Source organism: Mus pahari, chromosome 1, assembly GCF_900095145.1.
Source record: "Mus pahari chromosome 1, PAHARI_EIJ_v1.1, whole genome shotgun sequence".
Classification (NCBI taxonomy): Eukaryota; Metazoa; Chordata; class Mammalia; order Rodentia; family Muridae; genus Mus; species Mus pahari.
The window spans coordinates 108,216,347-108,239,508 of record NC_034590.1 but is presented as its reverse complement, the minus strand read 5'-3'; the positions used below and the strand labels follow the sequence as shown (position 1 = coordinate 108,239,508).

Here is a 23,162-nt window from a genome sequence, read left to right as displayed (position 1 = left end):
AAAAAAAAAAAATGTGTGGAAAAAAAAATGTGTGTGTGTTCGTGCGTACGTGCCCATGTGTGCACACATGGTATTCATGTGAAAGTCAGAAGACAACTTGTTTTATCCCTTCTTTCCTTCCACCATGTAGGGCCTGGAGATTGAACTAAGGTTATCCAAAACATGGTAGCAAACGCTTCTACCTACTGAATCATCTTACTATCTTCTTAAAATTCTATCAGTAAGTTTAATACACCAGTCATGGCAAATCTATCTACTTTGTTAGCCAGCAAAGGAGCAGTGGTACTGCCCTGTAATACCTGTGGTCTTAAGATGTGAGTAGTTACAAGCTAGCTAATTGGATGCCAAATTAGAATCATGAAGTCCATTGTCTACAATAACATCAACATTCTTACTATACTCTTGAACACTAAGCATGTATTTTCCATATATGTAACATCCTACCAGAGCAGATCCCAGCTGTGGGATCACCTCAGCCAGAGAGTAATCTTTGCTTTTTAAACATGTTTGATCATACAATTTTAACTCTTACTGTTTTTGTACAGACTTATAACTTCATTTTATTCTCCCATTTACTTTCTCTGACCTATTGCCCAGGGCATTTTCAAATGTTCCTGCTCCAAGTCTTCCCATGTTTTCTACTTTTCCTTGCTCCTTTCACATATCAACCATGCCATGTCACCCATACTCACAACTCAGTATAGGACGTCTGTACTGGGTCAGTCTAGGAAGACTCATAACTGATTCCCTGCAAGGCCCCCTCAACATGGTATCCAATTAGCTACCTAATAAGTGCTCACATTTTAGGACCACATGTATGTAAGAGTAATGCCACTCACTGCTCCTATGCTAGCTAACAATATCTGCAGTGAGGAGTCATATAAATCATTCACTTTTCTTCAGGAAAGCCTCTCTGCAGGTGCTGGGATAGTAGTTCAGGTCTGTAATCCTAGCACCAGGAAGGTGGGGGCAAGATCTCAAAATGGAAGCCATTTTGGGTTCCTTGTCCCAAAACATCAAGATCCTGTGTTCAATTCCAAGTACTATGAAATTAAAAATTAAAGTCCTCTTCATTCTCTCTTTCCTGTACTTTAGACACAGCTAGATTACCATAATAACCCTGAGATGTCCTCATCTATATAATAAAACCATTATTTTGAGAACTGTCTCAAAAAGAGAAACATCTCGTAATTTCAGGATGACCTTTTATCCTGATTATATTAGCAACACAAGGCTGCTTATCTTTCCCAACTGCTTGTTTCTTATTCTTCATCTTTATTAACATTCACTAGGAATATATCTAACCCGGAAAGACTCTTCCATATACTACACATTGAAGTATGTTTAAACATACCTGCAGGAATTTAAAGTTCTGTCAAAATTGAAGGAACTGTACAAGAGGTAAGTTGGCCAACTGATATCAATTATACAAAATACATTAGGTTTATCAAATTTCAGGTAAAAAAATTACCAATCTTTATTTATTTCTTTAACTCAGAAAGAAACTGAAGTTACTTTTAATTAGTTCACTCAGTGCATCAATATCTCAACCTCAAACTGACTTTAAGGAATACATTTGTTTGAAAACAAAACTTTAACAAGAATAACAAGTTCAAAAAAGTGTTAACAAAAAGTATATTGAGAACTCATGCTTTCAAAGTCCTCATCTGATTCTGTCATAAAATGGGAAAGTCTGAAAGAAGTGCTGATGCCCCAAGCAGAGACAGTGGGATGAACAGTACTTCATATGCAGGATCCCTAGAGACAGAGTACAGTATGCCCAGCAGGAGTGCAACAAGGGGGAGAAAAGACTGCTCAAGGGCACAAAGGTCTGGCTGGGGATAATGAAAAACCAGGAGGTACATGCAGCTGAAATGAGCACACAGGCCCAAGACCCAGCAACTCATGAGGCTGATTTGAGAGCAGCCTGGTTTATACAATGAGAGCTTGACTGGGGAAAAACAAACAAAACAAAAGAAAACTACCCACCAAAGTGATAATTTAGCTGAAGACAGAGGCATTCATCCATACTTCCAGCTTCTTGGGAGGCTGAGGCAAGATCATTGGCTAACAACATCTGCGTGGGGAGACCTGAGGACAACCTGGGCAATCAGCAAGAGCATTCACAAAATAAAAAAAGGCCAAGGATGTAGCTCAGTAGTAGAATGCTTGCCTTGTATGTCTAAGGCCCTGGGTTCAATCTCTCCTCTCTGAAGAAAATAACTGAAATGACAAATGTAGACAGTGCTTACTTTCTCACCCACAAACTTCCCCCTTCACAGAAGGAGGTCTAGGTCTACTACCCAGACCACAGAAACTATACAAACACATTCTAATGACGTATACTGATTACTTTTTTAAACTGTTAAATTTTATTTTATTTTTTTTAAATACAAGATAAGCAAACTGAAAACAGTTTTCAGTTTTCTTATTTCAGTTTATTTTCTTAGTGTCTGTTTCAAATGAATGTCACTGTTTTAATATCTTAATTTATCAGGATTCTAAGCAGGGAACATTATTTCAAGGATCTGACGTCTTGAATGCTTTTTTTGACAACTGCCTCACATCTTTTCCGGTACAATACACAGTGGCACACTGTGTAGGGAGACATTTGGCACTGAGTGGGGTCAAAGTTAATAAGAGAGGAGATATGGGAAAGTACAGGAAAAGGTCCAGAGAAGGTGATTCTAGTCAGTCTGCTCAAGTAGAAACTATGTGTGCACTGACTGCTGCTGTGGACAAGGAGGTACAGGCATGCAACTGAGAAATTAGATACACAGACTTCAACTCACAACAATATAAAAACTTTTTTTTTGTTGTTTTTTTTTTGTTTTTTTTCGAGACAGTGTTTGTCTGTATAGCCCTGGCTGTCCTAGAACTCACTTTGTAGACCAGGCTGGCCTCAAACTCAGAAATCCACCTGCCCCTGCCTCCCAAGTGCTGGGATTAAAGGCGTGTGCCACCACGCCCAGCATAAAATAACTTTTAATTACCTTTTTTTGGGGGGGGTTGTTTGGGGTTTTTTGTTTTTGAGAGAGTTTCTCTGTGTAGCTCTGACTGTCCTGGACTCACTCTGTAGACCAGGCTGGCCTTGAATTCAGAATCAGCCCACACCTGCCTTATTTACACATCTATTTATAACAACAACAACAATGATAAAAAAAAAACCTTAAAAAATTAAAAAAAATGAGTATAGTCCTGGTTGTCCTGGAACTCTGTATAGATCAGGCTGATCTTGAACTCAGTAAACTGTCTGCCTCTGCTCCCCTAAAGTGCTGGGATTAAAGACATGCTGGGATTAAAGACAAGCCTGACCGGGGTCTCGTCTCTTCAGACAGAAGTCAAACAGCCCTCTAAATCATAAGTGAAGAGAGTCTAGAATGTTAAGTGAAATTAATTCTTACCATTTGTATAGCTACTGCTTTGTGACTACTTCTCAGTGATGGATGTCTAAAGGCAGGCAGATGGATAGACAAGACCATCACTTGTAGCACCAAGTATAGTCAGTTTGATGGATGAGCTTACCTATATACAAAATTCTATGCAGCTACCAAGAAGAATGAACTGGAACAGATGAAGGTGACCAAGCACATCTGAGTCCAATCATGAGTATAGCATTACCTGGACAGAACTCCTGTCTGGAACACTTACAGCTCTACAGCTTCCACAAGTGACCCACTCACTGATCCTGGGAATCAAGTTCTTCACATGTGAAATGACATTAACACAGCAGTTTTAGCTCAATGGTTGTGGCCAGGCGCCAAGGAGCCATAAACAAAGCTTCCCGGTAAGGGACCTCAAATCATATAGTAATAGGCAAGCTACAAACAGAATATGGAGTTCATGAGAAGAGCTGAAGTTTATGAAAAAAGAATAAAATCATAAAATATGAACAGACAAATACAAAGGACAGCTGAGCACACACACACACACACACACACACACACACACAGTTAATTACAAGAGGGGACCTAGGAGGGATTCCAGGACTATCAGAGAACAAGGAGAGTCTTTGTTTTTTTTTTCAGCTTCTCTGTAGCTCTACCATTTGGTTTTCTATTAATAACACTGTATTTTTGTGTTCTGGGACAAAAACAATAAAATCTAGCCAGACACAAGGGTGTGGTTGTTCTTTAAACTTGCCTTGTCTTGGTCATTCCACTGTTAGCAGCTTCCTGCATAGCAGTGGTCTTCAATGCTTGGTCTGTGGAATCTTCAGGAACCCTTGGAGGACCCAAGGGTCAAAGCTGTGTTAACATGTCACATATGTGATCTACTGTCTCAGTGTTGTCCTGTGTGTAGGGGCCCCAAACAGCCTAGCACCATGGTGTAGCAGCAGCCCTCAAGTCCTGCAGGACATCCATGTGGCAAAGAAAAGGCCAAGAGACAGTTTCCCTTAGGACTGTCCCTGACAGACACTGATCACTGACTGGACTTGCTCCTCATTCCGTAGCTAGGCCTTTCTGTGTTCTCACAAAGCCTGTCCTGCTTCTTTGTACACAGCTGTCTCCAGGAAAGGCATCTCACTGCCACTGTTTTCATAGAATGCTATCTTCTTTTGGAATGGCTTACCAATACCAGTCATTCAGACTTTGATATGTGGTACAGCTATTTATTTATTTATTAAATGAGTGAGTCTCTTACTTCGGAGCAGATTATGAATAAAATCTGTTGTCAATAATAAAATCTGGGGGCTGGAAAGATGGCTCAGCGGTTAAGAGCACTGACTGCTTTTCCAGAGGTCCTGAGTTCATTTCCCAGCAACCACATGGTGGCTCACAACCATTCGTAATGAGATCTGACACCCTCTTCTGGTTTGTCTGAAGACAGCTACATTATACTCATATACATAAAATAAACAATTCTTTAAAAAAAAATCAAATCTGGGTTTTCAAGAACACATTAGACTTTGGGGAGCCTATATCTACTGCTGTTGTTGAACAGTCATCCGCTAAGAAGTTTCTGATGAGATCAATGGTAGCATTAACAAACACAATTTTCTTGAGTCAGACAATGATCTTTAAAAATCAGAATAGCTCCACCCACAGATACTAACACAAGAGTAAGAACTACTAAGCCTGACCTCTCAGGGCATAAGAGCTCCCTGACAGGAGGGAGGAGGCGGTGGTGCATACCTTTAATCCCAGCACCCAAGAGGCAGAGCCAGTAAAAATATTCCAAAAAAGAGACTATGCCTCATGAGGATGGATAAAAAAGACTTAACAAAACTAGCTACTCAAATTCATCAGTAAATTTGATCACATGGAGACATATTAAAGATAAGGAAAATTGGTTAAATATTTTTAAGTGAATCCAACTTATCACTATATTAATATACTAAAAAAAAAATCACCTCAAAAGTTGCACAAGTGTCTGAAAATATTCCAAATACATCCACAATAGAAATTTTCAGCAAAGGCTGGGTGGTGGCGGCAAACGTCTTTAAATCCCAGAACTAGCAAGGCAGAGTTCGGCTGATCTCTTTGAGTTCAAGGCTAGCCCAGTCTACAGAGCTAGTTTCACAACAGCCTGGGCTACACGAAGACACACCCCTACCCCCCCTCCCCCACCAAATACTTGATGGCTCAGATTCCAAGGAGCATCTAAAGAGCAAAGCCTTGACTAAGGAGCAGAGCAACCATCATTCCTTACAAAGAGTAATGGCTTCTGCTTGAGGAGATTTGCTTTATTAACTTCAACAAAGCAAGAGACCCAAACTGGGAACAGATCTAAGGATCAGCTTGTATCTTAATAAACTGTTTAAAGGAACTGCTAAGTGTAAGAAAATAGTATTCTTTACCAAACCTGTTTCAGAAAAAAAAAGTTTTTCATTAAAAGAGCAGTATATAGAGTGAGTTAAAGTGGAAAAAAAATGAAAATTAAGCTGTACTAATTTCAAATAAAAAAGTATTGATAGGTCTAAGTCACACAGACAGAAGTTCTAAAAGTCCTCAGTTAAGACACCCGAGAGCCAGGATTTACAGTGCGGCCAGCAAGGTACACTGTACAGGTGACTGTGGCAGCAGCAGGCCTGCTCATTTTGATGAGCTGCAGCTACTATCCTTCCACCAAGCAGGTTTGAAGTTGAGGTCAGCAGGTATAGGTTTGCACTCACATCTTTTTTTTTCCTTTTTTCTTTTGGTTTTTCGAGACAAGGTTTCTCTATGTAGCCCTGGCTGTCCTGGAACTCACTTTGTAGACCAGGCTGGCCTCTAACTCAGAAATCCGCCTGCCTCTGCCTCCCTAGTGCTGGGATTAAAGGCGTGTGCCACCACGCCCAGCTGCCCTCACATCTTTGCACAATGCCTTTCTTTCTATGTGTCCTGGTTTTCTGTACTCTTGACTGGCATTAAGCTGAAGAAACAAGCATGACACAGGACATAGGCAAACAATGTCATACCAAGTGAAAAGGCAGGGCAGAGTGCAAAGCCTGAATTACCATTTGGCCCTTTGTTGAGAAGTGTACAAATTCCTTAGTTTGACTTTTTCCCTAGAACCTGTGCTCCCCCACCCGCAGCCATTCTCCAAAGGTCAGAGTGACCTTCACACAGTTACAATGTTGCCATCACTAAGGCTCATAATCACTAAGCACAACTCAAAGCCTTTGGCATGAGATTCAAAGGCTATAGCATTTTTACTAGCTGGGCTGGCCTCTTGCTTCTCAGCACATTCCTGCCTGCCAAGGGATTAAGTTGGGTTCTCTTACTTCTCAGAAACCCATGCTTCTTATACCTCTCCTCAAACCACCCTTTACCTCAAATGTCCCTCTTTCCTTCTTGTTGTGCCCTGACTTTCTCTTCTCCATCCCTACCCTCCTCTGTGCAGTGATCACTTCTCTCCAGCTCTCCACACATCTTGGACCTAGCAGGGACGCAACACCTTACTCACTGACTGAATTTCATTTCTTCAGTGCACTGTGGTACTTCTTTAGCCCCACAGAACTCTTTCTTTTCTGTGTCTCCCACAGCAGCACAGGGTCAGCTCCTCTATGTTGCACCCTAGGTACCAGATCCTGTGTCCCTGCTTGCCAGAACTTTTCAGCTTCTCTGGAATTGCATCAATTCTGTGATAGTTATAGGTGAAGCCCCCACTTTCTGGACAGGGAAACAGAAATATTCTGCTAAGTTGACACAAAGCTAATAAGAAGGTAAAAACAGGGTTTGTATCCACATCTCTGCACAGTGTCTTTCCATATATTCTTCCTATTCTGATTGGCATCAACCTAAAGACACAAGCCTAACACAAGACATAGGACATGCCAAACAAGGTAAAAGGACACACCAAGGCCAAGTGTGAAGAACAGCTAAAGATCTACCAACAAGGTGCAATTTGATGGAACAAGAAGAATTGGTGAAGTACTGAGAATAGACAGGAAACGAAAAGGATAATCTAGAACAGGAAAAAAATAGGAGCAATGATGTGAAGATGGTGACACTCACAGATTAACAGTGAAAAAAAATCAAGATGCCAGGCCCAGAAGACAGGATTGACTAACTGCAGAGATAAAAAATAATCTATACTTAAACATAGCTAAAATCAAACGTTTCAAGTTGGTTATTTAACATCCAGCTTAGTACTTTAACTGGTAACAAGACTACTGCCCCCCACACCCCCTTTGATCACAAATCTTTTGGTGTGATTTCTAGACAATCAAGACTCAGAAAAGGCCTTCATAACTGGCAACTGCTCGACATACTCTGAACCCACAATCTCCCTTCAAACAAGAACTCTTCACATCAAGGACTAAAATCAGTATTCAATTGCTATGGACAATCGAAATGCTGTGGATAATCTTACAAACAACATGATTATGTAACTGTGACCTAGGTCACAGCTTGGTCATAGACCCAACTTTAAAGATGCAAGTAGCTGACTCAGCAAAGATGAAGAACTAGAGGGATCTTGGGAGAGGCAATGTCTGATCTCTCCTTCCAAGCTGAGTTCCACTGCAAACTTAATACGACTGGGTCACTTGCTTCAGTGCTGCGCTCTCTCCCTGAGATACTTTCCTAGAGGCTTTTTATCAATGAAAATGCTGCAACAGAGTGGAGATAATTGGAAATAATTCAACTAATCAAAGACCTCGTGCCACTGAGACTTCTAAAAAAGGGGGGGATGGGATGGGGAGAAAGACCCATAAGCACCAATGTCAATTTTTTGTTATGTAGAATCAGTCCTAACACATAAAGTTTATGACTAAGTGTTCCTTCCCCGATTATTTTACTATCTCTGAAATGGGATGTATCTTATGGTCAACAAAACACAGTTACCTCTAGACTTCAGCCCAACTTCCCTTCATTTTGTTTCCTTTTGGGGTTTGTTTCTTTAAAAACATCATGTGACCCCGAAGGGGAGATTATCTATTATCTTTTTATTTATGCCAGATCACCCAGCTTGTTAGGTCACTTTTATAACCATGAAGGTTCACCCTGGAGTTAAACATATAGACTGTTAGTTTGACTTTGTATTATTCCTTAGGGAGAAAAAGATTAAAATTGAATTCAAAGCAATAAACTACCTCATTGATTAAAAAAGTATTATGTCAGGGCTGGCAAGATGGCTCAGTAGAAATAGATGCACTTGCTACCAAACCTGGTGAAACCTGGTTAATCCCTGTAAGCCATGTGGACCATTCTCCTAAATTGTCTTTGATATGTTTTCCAAATATAAAAGCTAAAAAAAAGAAACAGGTTACCCAATTCCATGTGGTCAGTCCTAAACACAAATACATGGGCAATGTTACTAAAGAAAAAGAAGTCTGCCAGGCAGTGGGGGATTGGAATTGGAAGGGGATGAAGGTATAGTAATAATGTAAATGAAGAAAAAAATTACTACAACAAAATAGTTAAACAAAAAGATGTGACATTTACATTTTCAAGCTCTGAAATGAAGGAACCAGATGTCATCCCCCTGGTTGATCTAGTAATCAAAAACACCAAGTTCAACATCAGACTCTCTTTTATTAGTTCCCCCATTTCTTCTGGGAAAACAAAACAAAAACCAAAAACCAATAGACACAAAAAGAAAGAGGATCTGAGGTTCTCTGTGAGTGAGCTGGCTGCAAGAAACTGTTAGGCAGGGATCCAGTTTGACTTTTCTATGATGCCTACTTTTTAAGTTTGAGAAAATGACACAACACTTGAACTCTTACTACTGACCTTATTTTATCTGATAAACATTCCTTTTTAAGGCAAGCTATTCTCCTGTGTTTTCAAAGGGTTAAGTTCAATTGCTAGAGGTACAATTTCTGCTAACGGACAGCTGGCTCCTACAAGGCGCTTCCCCAGGGCTGGCTAAAACACAGCACACAGTAAAGCACGCAGGCCTTTGAGACAGGGAGCATAATTTCACACCCTGTCTCTGCTCTAGTATAGCTATGGAGCTGAGTTGACCACTCTTTGGTGCCTTGTTTGTGCATCTGAAACTGGGATGAACAGCCTTCTGATGGGTAAAGACTGAACTAACTGGCACAGGTAGTGCCTCTGCACAATTTCTGGAATACCAAGTACCCAATAATGTTAAGTATCACTGCTTTTTGGCTTGGTCCTGTGCAAGGCCTAGGAAAGAGAGGTGATAGCCAGCCTTAAGGACTCAGTCTACCAAGCACAAACATGAAAAGGTTGTAATGTCATGCAATGTTCACTAGCAGAAAGCATGTTCAGGGACAGAGCAGAGGCTGGTTGCAGGTCACTACACACCACAAAATCTTCCCAAATAGAGCAGTGAGTGAGCATTCCTAAGCCCAGTACTTGCAAGTCTCCTGGCCTTGCCATTTTGATTCTTGAGTCTTTATCTATTCTCCAGCAGGGCAAGGAGAACCAATCACTACTGTCAGCCACTTGCACATCTGGGCATCAACACCACAATTACTAATCTCCCTGTGAGCCCAGTTTGCTCCCATTTTCAGGTATATAGGACTCACTGACCACACAATGAAACCACGACTTTCAGCCAAAGAGCTGACCTGACTCAGAGCAAAATCCAATTCTTATATACATAAAAATAATGCAGCAAAGTCTACACAGTTCACTGTTGTTATCAGGGGTTATTAGATTAAAAACATGAAACTCAAACAGAGCCATCCTGCCCGGCCTGGCCAGCCTGTCTACACCCTGCCCTCTGTCCCCTAGACTCACTGAGTACTGCTTGCCAGGTCAAAAGACCTCAGACTCCATCTCTAGGACACAGCTGACTGCTTATGCCCAGGACTGCAGAAAGACGAAACAGGAGTAGGTCTTCATGGAATTTTGCAGAGCTGAACAAAAAGCCTCACAAGCTACAAGTTTCAACACATAAATTTTGCCATACCTTAAGATCTCAAATCCAAACATCAGCACATGAAATAAGCCCCTTGAAATGCCACCTCCTAATTATCTCTCACCAACATTCCTTCAAGCTTGAGTTTGGATAAGATTGTGGTCGTGATTCATGTTGGTACAAGACCTAGCTGCCAATGACTACCTTTGCCCTTTTAAACCATTACTGATAAATCAAACAATATCAAAGCTCTGTCTATCTGACAAAAAGATGGATTAAGAAGTATGTGAGTTAAAACAGAAAGTTGTGAATGCATACAATTAAAAAGAAAAATACAGGTAATCACATAATATTATACACACATACATACAAAAGACTTGCAAACTAAAATTTTAAATGCACTCAAAGTTTTACTTAAAACAGGTTTAAAAAAAACACAAAAAGCTTGGGCAGTGGTGGCACACGCCTTTAATCCCAGCACTCAGGGAGGCAGAGGCGGAGGCGGAGGCAGAGGAAGGCAGGATCTCTGAGTTCAAGGCCAGCCTGGTCTACAGAGCCAGGGCTACACAGAGAAACCCTATCTCAAAACAAAACAAAACAAACAGGTAAAACAAAACAACACAACAACAAAACCCACAAAAAATTCTAATCAATTTAACACAAGCAACAAAATATTTCTGTTGTGATTTTTCAGGGAGAGAATGGTATTTTCCAAAGTATTAAGTCGGTTTGAATTAATTTAACTGATCAATAAAGCGCAAACCACAGAGAAACCCCAAATTAAGGCAGCCTAACCTCCCTACCACTGTTATCAAGTAGGATGACTCACAGGAGTAAGGCTGACCTGTCACTTACCTGGCACAAGAAAAATGAAACACAGTAATACTTTTTATGCCAATACAGAAGAAACAAAATCAATAAACTACGCCACATAAAAGTCACCCAACTTAATCCGAAACCATGCACCTCTGCAACTTTTGGAGAGTAGTTTCACAGACCAAGATGACCTGCTCCAGGCATGTCCCTGGTACCACAGACCTCCAGATGTTCTCAAGGGTCATGAGTCAAGCCAGACACTTCCAGAAGAGACAGGGTGGAGGAGCGAACAAGAAGCAGGACAGGACATCTGAGGAGAGCTTGCTAGTGATGAGGAGCGTGGGTGGAGTGAACAGACTTCTTTAAAAGAAAGTGAAAAGCCCATGTTTATTAGACATTGAACAAGTTGCTCTAATATAAAATGCTAATGTCAAATCTCTAAGAATAAATCCCAGTCTCCAGGCTCTCCTACTTCCCTGTCTACCTACGTACAACGATGGCACACTTAAACTGTCATCAGGGGAAAGACAAAGCAGCAGACTGAAGCTTTGAGGTTAAGGAATAGTCTTATGGAAAGCTGGGCTTTGACTGCAATGCTTGCCAATAACTTCAGAATTTGGGAGGTAGAAGCAGCAGGATCAAGAACTCAAGGTCAAAGTTGGGCATAGCAGTTCATGCCTTTAACCCCTGAGGTCAGCCTGGTGCACAAAACCAGGACTGTTCTACAGAAAAATCCTGTCTCAGAAACAGTTCAATGCCAGCCTCAGCTATCGAGGGAGTTTGAGGCCAATCTGAGCTACATGAAACAAAAATAAATAAATAAACTGTAAGGGAGCTGATGAGACGGCTTAGCAGATAAAGCCATTTGCTATAAAGCCTGATGACCCAAGTTCCATCCCTGGGACTCACATGGTAAAAAGAATTAACTCTGGTAAGTTGTCCTCTAACCTCCACACGTGCAGGGGCATGATCAGGCAGGCCGATGCGCTCGCTCGCGCTCTCTCTCTCTCTCTCTCTCTCTCTCTCTCACTCACTCACACACACACACACACACACACACACACACACACAAAGTGTGTGTGTTTGAAATCCCAGCACTTGGCTGGATGGGCCAGAGAGAGTTTAATGCCCGGCTACAACACCAAGAACCTTTTGCAATCAACCAATAAATCTAAAACAAAACAAACAACTAAGAATTAAGCCTGGAGAAGTGACTTTTAAGAGCAGTGTGGGAAGAGAAAACACTATTCAGTAAAAAAAGAAAGCCGCCCCTACTGCAGAGCTTCAGGAGACCCCATGACAAAGTAAGTTCCTCCTGCTCAACACCAAGAGGTGGAGAGCCAGGGCTGGCCAGAGATTGGGCTGGGCAGACTAGCACACCTAGGACCACAAGCATGGTACCCAGAGCACTCAGTGCTCTGTCCCATCCTGAGTCCAGTCTCACACAGCACGGGCCCCCAGAGACTGATAACCCTGCATGGTTCTCCTTCCCCCTTATACAGGTGCCAGGGAGATGAAAGCCCCTTTATACTGTATGGGCTCCCACGTTAGTGTCTGGGACCTGATTTACCCCACAGGGCCTCAAGACCAACTGCCATGACCCCCACCTCACAGGTGCCCCCCACCTCACGGGGCAGATCACGGGGTGATCTCACCTCACCCCGTGGTACGAACTCCTAGCGGAACCCCGGGGTCGCTGCCAGTGTCTACAGTCCTGTTTCACTCCGTACAGACTCGAGCGAGACATACATTTAAGATCGTTGGACACCGCAGACTCCAAAGACCTGTGGCCACATCTTCCTTAGATGGCTCGATACCTTTGCCCCGGCCTTACCTCCTTACAGACCCTCGAAGCCAGCGTCCACGGTCATCTCCCGCACAGCCTCCCGAGGCTGGCCTCCATGGCCATGTGTGCCCACCGACCCCCGAGGCCAGCGTCATGGCCATTTATCTCCCCAGAGCCTCCCAAGGCTAGCGTCCACCGCCGTCTCCCCGACAGACCCCCGAAGCGGGACTCAGCCGCAGTCTCTCCCCAGGACGGCGTCCACAGCCGTCTCCCTACGGACGCCCCTTCCTCTCTTCGGCCGCCGGCCGGCCGAGGGTCTCCCGGGACAACGCCGGTCGGGCGGGCAAAGGCGGCCGCGTTCCGACCGGCAGCTGAGCATGACCTTGCGGGGCTCGGGGGGGGGTGTCGGTCGGGCCTCACCTTCCGCCACGTCCTCGTCGACAGCGCCCTTCACCTGCGAGAAGCACCACTGGAAGTCGTTGCCGCCCGCCGGGCAGCCGCCGCCTCCGGCTCCTGCAACAGAGCGCGCCGTCAGGCCGGCCCCGCCCCGCCCCGCCACCGTCCGTCCGCCCGCCCGCCCCGCTCGCGCACGGCCCTCACCTGCCATGGCGCGGGCGGGACGCGCCCAGCTGAGCGCGGCCGACCGAGGCGCTCCGAGCGCTCAGCCCCGGCCGCCACCGCCGCCGCCGCTGCCGCCACCGCCGCCGCCGCCGGGGAGGGAATTTTTCCCCCTTTTCAAAATGGCGCCCAATGCCCGTCGCCCCGCCGGATGACGTCATCCCCCTCCGCCTCCTCCGACGGTCAGTGCCGCGGGGGCTGCCGGGGGCGCACCGTGCGCCGACTGCGTCTGCGCGAGCTGTCTTGAGGTCGGACCTACGTAGCCGCTGCGGTCCACGGAGAGGGTGTCTAGGCGTAGTCCGCTGGCGGGTAGAGAGGCGGCCTTCTCGAGTCGTGTCAGGGCTAGGACGCGACGCCCTCTGCGTTCTTAAGGCCTCAGACTTTTCTTCTGCGGCCGGCTGGACTGGATGCTCGAAGGCCTGGGCCCTTCCTACAGCTGAGCCAACGGGAACGCGGAACCTCCGTGGATCTGCCAATAGAGAGCGCTCGGCCGTGGGCAGGCGGGGCCTCTGAACCCCCGATCACCTGGAACCCAGCACCTGCGTGCGTAATTTTGCCCATCATCCAGGCTCTCTTGCCCCCAGCATCTTTGATCGTAGCTTCTGAGCACCGATCTCATCAGAGTGCCCCTTCAGGGGTTCTTTGAGCTCTCAGTATAGCCCTAGGGAACCGTTCTCGACATCTGCTTTATTTGTGGGTGTGTTTTTCCTAGCATGAAGAGGAATTAATTCGTTCGTGGGCTTGACGTATCCGAAATCACTATGAAGTTGGCAGTGAGCGTACTGCACCACTAGAGGGCAGTTGTTCCAAACCAGAGCATTCTCCACTTCAAAAATGTTTTGCCTTTTAGCAAGTGCCTTTTCTATTCTCAGTCTTGGCTGGGATGCTGCTTGTGTAGAGGTGATGTGTCTGTCCTGGTGGAGTTTACTCTTCAGTGGAGAAGAGACAATAAGAAAAACCTGGGGAAAGTCAAGTGGGAAGGAGATTGGAGCAGTTGGTATCTTAAGGAGAGCAGTTGGAGAAGATAAGAAAGAATCTCAGGCTGACGTCTTGGGCGGCTGCTAGAAGTGGGAACAGCCGGCGCACACGCTGGTCCACCCTGACCTTTTATTTTTCTCGATGTTTTAATTTATTTTTAATTCAGTTGCACACACACACTTTGATTAGGGTCTTGCCATATAACACGAGGCTGGTCTCTAAATTGAAATACATCTGGTTCCACCTCGTTGGCGCTGAGTTTACAAGCACCGAACACACCTAGCTTGCTAATGTGTTTAAAGGGCAGCAAGAAGCTGTGGGGAGAACAGAGTGGCCAAGGAAGGCTAGTCATAGTAGTGGAGGCAAGATGGTCCAGGACAGAGCAGGAAGCTGTCTGTCTTCAAGGGGTGAACTCTCATGAGAGGGCTGGCTATGGCCAAGAACTGAGGAAAGTCATGAAGGAGTAGTGCTTTCCAGCAGCAGCAGCAGCACGCAGGGTTGTTTTTGAAAGAACCGTCTGCCAGTTAAGTAGGAGGAGAAAATGAGCTGTATGTGTCTGTGTGTGTGAGAGTAATGGAGAAGAATAAGAGACATGGAGTAGTGAGGATATAGGAATGTCACTCAGGTGACATTCCAGGGAGAGTTAAGAGCATATGTATAGTTCTGGGAGGACGTATTGGGAGGAGCTTGAGGAGGAATTCCAAGCCTGGGAAGAAGCATTCTGAGACTCCTTGCAGAACTGGGGTCTAACTTAAGTTTATCCAGACTCCATGTAGGCATGGGTATCGCAAGTAATGCCAAATAAGCTCAGTATTCCTTTCTGCCTTGTTGTAGCTCCGTGTTTAAGACACATAGCTAGACAGCACTGTCCCAGATGTGTGTGTGTGTGCGCACTGGGATGCTTCTCTATGAAGAATGACAGTCTGAATGGACAGAACTGTAAGTAGCTGCCCTAATAATTAGTGACAGGCAGTATTTGGCTTACACTTCCACATTATAGTCCATCATTGAAGGACGTCATGGCAGGAACTCAAGCAGGGCAGGATCCTGGGAGCAGGAGCTGATGCAGGTCATGGAAGTGAGTTGCTTACTGGCTTGCTCCTCATGGCTTGCTCAGCCTGCTTTCTTACAGAACCCAGGATCACCAGGACAGAGGTGGCTCCACCCATAATAGTCTGGACCCCTCCCCATCAATCACTTCTTAAGAAAATAACAGGTTTGCCCTCAGGCAGATCTGAGGGAGACATTTTCTCCATTGAGGTACCCTCCTCTCAGATGGCTCCACCCTGTCAAGTTGACATGAGCCAGCATAGGCCAAATTTAACTTTTTAAAATTTATGCGCATCTATACCCAGGCCAGAAGAGGGTGTTGGATCCTCTAGTAATGGTGTCATAGGCAGTAGGGAGCTGTGTGACATAGGTACTCGGAACCAAACTAGGGACCTATGAAAGAGCAGCAAGTGCTCTTACCTACTGAGCCATCTCTAGCCCCATCATTTTCTATTGCTTATGCTATATGGAGTAGGATAGTACCTGCCTTTGTTCTCCACCTCCTCTCTAATCACGTTTCTTCTCTTGTCTGTATTGTCCTCTAAGGATGTGGTTCTGTCATTATACCGAGAACCCTTGTGGGTCATTCCTTAAAGACCTTAAGCCACTGTGCTCCAGCCCCTGCCTTCTGTGATCTTAAGGTCTCCATAGTAACTGTTAGTAACTAATGAAACAAATATTGTGTGTCTGTTGAGTGAGACTGATCTAGTCTTTGTGCACAGGAGCTCAGAGTCTATCAGAAGCAGGTTATCTTTGAGCCATTTCTGTCTACTGTGTAAGCGGGTTGACAGGAGGGAATGCATGAGAACTCAGCATGTGGTGGGGTTCTGGGCTTTAGCCAGAAACATGGGTGCTGAGGCTGTTGGGTAGCATCTGTGAGCTTGATGGGTGATAGGGATTGAGGGAGGGGTGAGGTGTATGTTATCTAACCTTAGACATGGACAGTTCAGTGGCTTTGGTGCGGGAGTGGAGTAGGTGTCATTCAAATGAGACACCCTCCAAGTAGTGCTGACAGTCATAGCCTAACTCCAGATTGGGTTGTAGAAACTTGCTTGACTCCTGTAGCTGTAAACCAGCACTAACTTCAGTCTAAGCTCCCATCCTGAGTCAGACTTTGGGACTTCTTGGAGCTGGACAGGAACCTAGGGGAGAGGGCAGGTGAGCATAGAGGAGCCCTGGGGACTGAGGGGCAGGGCTCCCGGGACAATTATATGCTTGCTGGAGTTGCTAGTCCAGTTGCCAGCTTCCTTGCCTGGAATCCCTGAGCTTGCTTTTGGCCAGATTCTACTGACACTTCTAGAATTTCTAGGGTGTCACCCAGGGTATCAGAAGCAGGTGAATTACCTAATATGTATCCATTGGGTCTGGTAGATGTATGTCATTGGGAAGTCAGAGGCCACGAAGGGCTTAGAGTATGAGTCAGGCACTTACTGCTAAGCTCTTCCCATAGGAATAAAGATTGAGCACAAAGTTCTTAACTTTCAGGATCCACAAGGCCTGGTGTCAGAACAAAGCACTGTCCTTTCCACTTACCTGCATTATTAGCTCAGGAGCTCCCAAGGCCATGGCATTTACCTATGGGAGCACATCTGCCCCTTCTGCTGCCCTCTGGCTTCCATGGTGCTGTTCTGCCCATGTCTGAAGGGAAGGTGAAAGTAGCAGCAAAGACTGAGACCTGCTGTCCTTGCTGACGGGGTGGGGTGCAGCTGGTTTGTTCATCCTGACTCATGCATGGATATTCCGGCACTTCTCTGCTCCACATTTTAGAGCAACACAGCAGGCTTTTAATTAGGAGCAGAATGCACACTTCATCACACCCATGCCCAGAGACTCTCAGAGGCGGTCCAGAGGCTTGGGATCGCTTTCCCTCTCTAAATTGATAGATACTTGGCATTTCTTTTCTTATCTTATTTTAAAAAACATTGTCAGCTATTTGATGTTTTTGAATCATATTTTAAAGTCAGAGAAAAAAAACCTTGCTCATTTTAAGTGTTTTTCTGAAAAAGAAATAATTCACAGATGGGGATAAGTTCATTTCAAGAATAGAAATACAGCTTCCCAATATTCCACAATATGGCTTTGTTCTCTAAATTATAAAATCAGGGCAGCTCAAGAGCAGTGCAGAGCCGAAATGGTGACAGAAGGCATGGAGCTGGAGACACAGACCCAGCTCAGCAACTTGCAATTTTTCTTCACTGGGAACCTATTTGAACTTAAATTATGCACAATAAATGTCAAATCTTTCCCCATTTATCTTAGTAACTGAGGGATCCTGTATATTGGGGAAAGCTCTTTGTACATCAGAGCTCCTTAACAATGCGAGGTGTCTCATCTTCTTGTGGGAGGAAATGTCAGCTTGATTGATGTGATGTGGGGAGTGAGGGCTTCTCTAAGGAGAGCCCCTGTGCACAGGCTCCTCTCTCTTGCCTCAGCTCTGATTGCTTGCTCTATGGAAAGCCCTTTTAGGGCAGCCCCTTCCTATTAGCACCCGTCATCTACCCCATGAGTCACCTTTAAAAACAGGGCCACTATGAGGATCAGAACCCCCACCAAGCCTAGTGACTCATTACAGCGGAGGCCTCTGCCCCTCAGTAAAAAATATCAAGGAAGGGACAGATATGCAAGAATGTGTTTTTCAACAGGCCTCAGGTCCTGTCCTCTGAGCCCTCAGAACTAACACAGTGGGTGCCCACGAGCTTGGTCTTGTGAACTTGACAGTGGTGCCTGGGACACCCTAATGTGTCCGGCTGGAGCAGCACCCCAGGTCCCCATGCAGGAGCCAGGTGATTATAGAAGGTGTCGCCCTAGTGGCCAAGGCCAGGAGCCCAATAGTCAGGAATTGAAGCTGTGCCACCAGATTGGAAGTCTCACCTCTCTCCCACCTTCTCCCCCCACCCTCCTTTTATTTATTAGAGTATTAGAGTCTCATGTGGGCCAATCTGACCTTGGACTCTCTATGTAGTCCAGGATGACATTGCACTCCTGACCCTGCCTGCCTCCGTCTTTCTAATTCTGGAATTACAGGTGTACTCCACCACACAGGTATATGCTAACTTCTAAGTGTGTGCCACCTGTGCCTTTCTAGCTTATCCGAACTAGGTTCTTCATCACCAAGAGTTAGGATCGACCGTTCCTAGCCTTGAGCATAAGGAGTTAGGAAGGCTCCAGAAAGTTTACCAAAATTCTGTGCAAGCCTTATTTGTGACTTCAGTGAGATATTTGTTACTGAGTTTCAGAGAGGTGGGAATTATTTGTGGGTCCCAGTCCATACATACATGTACACATAAACATACACACATACATACGTATATACATACATACATATATATACGTGTGTGTGTGTGTATATATATATATATATATATACACACACATACATGTGTACGTATATGTGTGTGTGTATATATATGTATACACACATATACACATTGATGCATACATATGTATGTACATACATACATACATACATATCCAAGGAAGGAAGTACCAGCCCTTTTTGTTGGAGCTTCACTAGGCACAAAAGCTGGCAGCAGGTACTTTCTTCATTAGGGAGCTGCTGCCCTCTGCTGGATGAGACAGGGGAAGCAACTCAGGGATCACTTTGGAAGTCCTCCAAGAGACCAAAGTGGATGCTGGTTGGAATTATGTGCTCACTAAAACATCCTGGGAGGAGAAATTCCTTGAAATCAGAGGCCTAGCCCTGCCGGTATAAACTGGCAGAATTTATACACACTAGCACACCCACGGTAAGACCCTGGACAGAAACCTTTTATCTTAGCTGTTTGAGTAGGGGTGTGATCATCAAGATGCATGTGAGCTATGCGTTTGGCCTAGCCCTGACCTTTGGCCTTGGTCCTCACTGCTTGCCAGAGATGAGGGAATGGGAGAAGGAAGAAGGGAGCGAAGGAAATGAAAGTGAGTGGAATCAAGACAGGTGTGTGTGTACAAGTTTGCATTCCTTGACAGATGACCTGGCCTAGCCACCCTCACAAAGCACAGTGGGTCTCTACTCTCTGGGGTTCTGGGGAAAACGTGGGGCTGCCTCAGAGGCACAGCTCATTGTTCTGTGTCTGGCTCAAGGGTAAGACTTTTGGGCTCAGGTTTTTATAGGAGACTCAACTTTGGCCAGGCATCTTGTTTATGGCTGTGAAGTTTTGGTAAACATATACATGTCCTGATAAAAAACGTATCCCATCAACTACTTGTGGTTTATTATTATTTTGATGTAGAAATCAAGTCTCAACTTAGAGGAGAAGGCAAAGTGTCTCTGTTCCATGTGAAACAGGAACATTATGCGGACTAAGACTATTTTTGGGCTGTTGAGATGGCTCAGTGGGTAAGAGCACTTTCTGAGGTCCTGAAGGTCCTGAGTTCAAACCCCAGCAACCACATGGTGGCTCACAACCACCCATAGTGAGATCTGATGCCTTCTTCTGGTGCATCTGAAGACAACTACAGTGTACTTATATATAATAATAAATAAATATTTGGAAAAAAAAGACTTGGTTTTTCTAGACAGAGTTTCTCTGTGTAGCCCTGGCTGTCCTTGAACTCACTTTGTAGACCAGGCTGGCCTTGAACTCAGAAATCTTGATCTGAGCACATACATGGCTGTGCCTGTTCTTAGGTCTGAGGTGTTCTGGTTCCTCCCAGGCAGAAGCTAAGCCCACAGTTTGTTTTGGGAGACAAAGTCTATCAGGCAGCTTCTGCCATAGCTTCTCTCTGAGCTGGAATGTCTGGCTGACCCTTCTTTAATGATCCTTGTCTCCTTTCAGCCCTTATGTTAACCATATGCTGGAGTCACTTTAAGAACCCAACATCTGTCTGATACTATTAGTGAAATTTCCCATGATTCCTCACGAGCTATGAGAACTTGCCTAACCCTTACCTAGATGCCGAAGCCAGCCAGGGGATCTCAGGCCCCTTACACCTCCTTGTGAGATAATGTGCCATTTCTCCATAGGCTAACCCTTTCCTGTGCTGACTGCTGAAGCTGATGTAGCTATGCTTGCATTTCCTGAACAATGAGTGGGAGGGGCCTCACTGATGAAGTTTTGGTTATGATTGAGATGAAAGACTTTTACAAATTATTACGTGTATGGGTGTTTTGTTTGCATTGTCTGTGTATCACATGTGTCTAGCTTGTGCAGGCTAGAAGATAGCTTTGGATTTCCTGGGCCTGGATGTATAGATGGCTGTGAGCCACCATGCTGGGAAGGGAACTCTGGTCCCCTGGAAGAACAGCCAATGCTTTTAACTGATGAGCCATCTCTCTGGCACCAAGTTGAGGGTCTTGAGATAGTGACATGGTTGGGTTGTCTCAAGTCCCAGATACTGTGGAAAGTGATCTTAATGTAGATGCAAAGAGAGAAAAGCAGAAGGAGGCGAGATGGAGCCTGTGAGGCGCTGCAGTGATGTGCTTTAGTTGTCCCTGTGGCTAGAAGGCAGCAAGCAGGAAGGACTTCAGAGCTTCTGGAAGTCGCCCACCCAGACTGCAGTGAGGCCAGTTGTGTGTTTCTGATACCCTGAGCTGAGGGAAAGTACATTTTTGTTACTGAAAGCCATGAAGTCTGTGGCAATTGCTGGATAAAACAGTATACCAACCAGCCCTGTTTCTTTGGGCTCCTCTGTTTGAGCTCTTTGCCAGGGATGTTTTATTTAATTTTTGAGGTTACAATATACTTACAACATTTTTCTCTTCCCCTTCCTCCCTCAAACCTTCCCAAGTACTCTTTCCACTCTCCCTCAAGTTTATGGCCTCCTTTAGAAGAGCTTTTGCATGCATGTATGTGTGTATGTTTATATAGGGATATATAAGGTTCATTTTATCTATCTATCTATATATATACACACATACATATATATATATATATACATGCATATATATATTGTCATACTATATACCATATGTATGTATGTATGCATGCACACATACACATACCATATATATATATATATATATATATATACATGTAAATATAGCCTATTCAATGTGGACTATGCTATTTGCATGTATATCTTCAGCGATGACCATTTGATACTGGACAACCAATTGCTGTGCTCTTTCCTAGAGAGCTGTGCTGTTCCGTCCCCAGCTTCCCTCGGGTTCCTGTGTTTTTTGGTGTAGGGTTGAGTCCCATGGGCTTTTCCCTGTCCACGTCAGCATATCCATTGGTGCTGTCCTTGTTCAGCTCATGTTTGGGGGAGTCATGTTGGTGAGACTTACGAGTGTAGCTTCTGTTGTTACCAGGAGACAGACTCTTGAAGCAAACTAACTTCCTGATTATCTGGCTCTTAAAATCTTTCTGTCCTCTGTTCTACAATATTCTCTGAGCCTTAGGTGCAGGACTGTTTTGTACATGTAGCCACTGGGACTAGTCTTCACAACTCTGCATTTTGATTGGTTGTAGTTTTCTGTAGTCTCCATCTCATGCAAGAGAAGTTTCCTTAATGATAGGTGAAGACTGTACTTATCTGTGGGTCTAAGGATACACACATGCTTAGATGATTGTTAGAATTATGGTGGTTTAGTAACTTTGTGGTTGTAGATTTTCTTCCAATATCTGTAACTTCACTAGTGCTGAGTGGTTAGCTAGGTTCCCTGCACCAGGCGTCGTTTTCTTCCTTTTGAATTGGTCTTAGGTCCAACCAGAGAGCTGCTGGTTCCCACCGAGGTATGCGCACCCCCACTGCACCCTTTGGGTTCCTGTGCTGTGCTGCTTGTTGCTGTGGTTCGTAAGTGTCAGAGCTGGGTAGGGCTATTGGTTACCTCCCTCCTTTGGAAGCTTGCATGGCTTCTCTTCCATGAAAGCTATCCCTCAGAGATGGGACATTGACATTTTAGAGAAGTCCAGCTTAGGTTTTCTTCCACAAGTTATGATTTGGCTTTGGTATTGTGTCTAAAAACTCATCACCAAACCCGATGCCACACAAAGGTGTCGCTTACAGTTTTTTTTTTAAAGAGATCGTATGTGCTTAATATGCCCTTGCCTTTAGGTCTAATCCATTTGAGCTACGTTTGAGAGGTGTCCCTCTGTGTCTAAGTTATATGTTTTTGGCTTGTGGACATTGGAGATTTCAGCAGCTTTTGTGGAATAGACTTTCCTTGCACCGTTGTTATAGCTTAGCTCCTTTGTCAGAGATGTGTTGATCCTTGTGTATACCCATCTTTAACTGACTCCTCTACTCCTTTGTTTTTATTTATTTTTTCAAGTAGAGTGCTATTTTGCCTTTTGTCACCATATGAACTTCCATGACATTAGCTGGTGTTGCCCCTCTGGCATTGCTGTTTTGATGACTCTGGAACCCTGATGTTAGCTCTTTTGATGCGTATGCCCCTCTGACATTGCTGTTTTGATGACCCTGGAACCCTGATGTTAGCTCTTTTGATGCGCGGTTATAGCGCTGGTACACAGGAAAGAGTCAGCCTTTATGTGGTGGCTCTGTCCTGTAGCCTGGCTGCAATCACTTAGATCTTCCAGGAGGTATTTTTGTTGGAATTTTCCACATAGACAATGGGATAATCATAGTAAAGACCTTTTTGTTTCCTTTGTTGATCTACATACATTTTATTTCCTTTTTTTTTAAGTCTATTTTTAAGCCGGGCGTGGTGGCACATGCTTTTAATCCTAGCACTCGGGAGGCAGAGGCAGGCGGA

At 44.6% G+C, this 23,162-nt stretch overlaps 2 protein-coding genes across 6 annotated transcripts in view; one reads left to right on the top strand and one right to left on the bottom strand.

Annotated features, from left to right (window-relative positions):
* Nucleotides 1–13,613, bottom strand: part of Ppp2r2d (protein phosphatase 2 regulatory subunit Bdelta) — a 39,771-nt gene extending 26,158 nt beyond the window's left edge. For 2 of the 4 annotated variants that reach the window (XM_029538133.1, XM_029538131.1), the window contains exon 1: nucleotides 13,280–13,341. Coding sequence is in view for 1 of the 4 variants with exons in the window: in XM_021194273.1 (XP_021049932.1) it covers nucleotides 13,280–13,372; nucleotides 13,460–13,466 (100 nt within the window). In the remaining 3 variants the exon portion in view is untranslated. Of the gene's footprint in view, nucleotides 1–1,989; nucleotides 2,092–13,279; nucleotides 13,373–13,459 lie in introns of those variants that run through there. The other 2 variants (XM_021194273.1, XM_029538138.1) reach the window with 2 other exon arrangements.
* A 94-nt stretch (nucleotides 13,614–13,707) lies between these two features.
* The window catches only part of LOC110327373 (MAPK-interacting and spindle-stabilizing protein), an 11,472-nt gene continuing 2,017 nt past the window's right edge, over nucleotides 13,708–23,162 (top strand). For both annotated transcript variants that reach the window (XM_021206318.1, XM_021206309.1), the window contains exon 1: nucleotides 13,708–14,020. The gene's annotated coding sequence lies outside the window, so the exon portion shown is untranslated. The remainder of the gene's footprint in view (nucleotides 14,021–23,162) is intronic.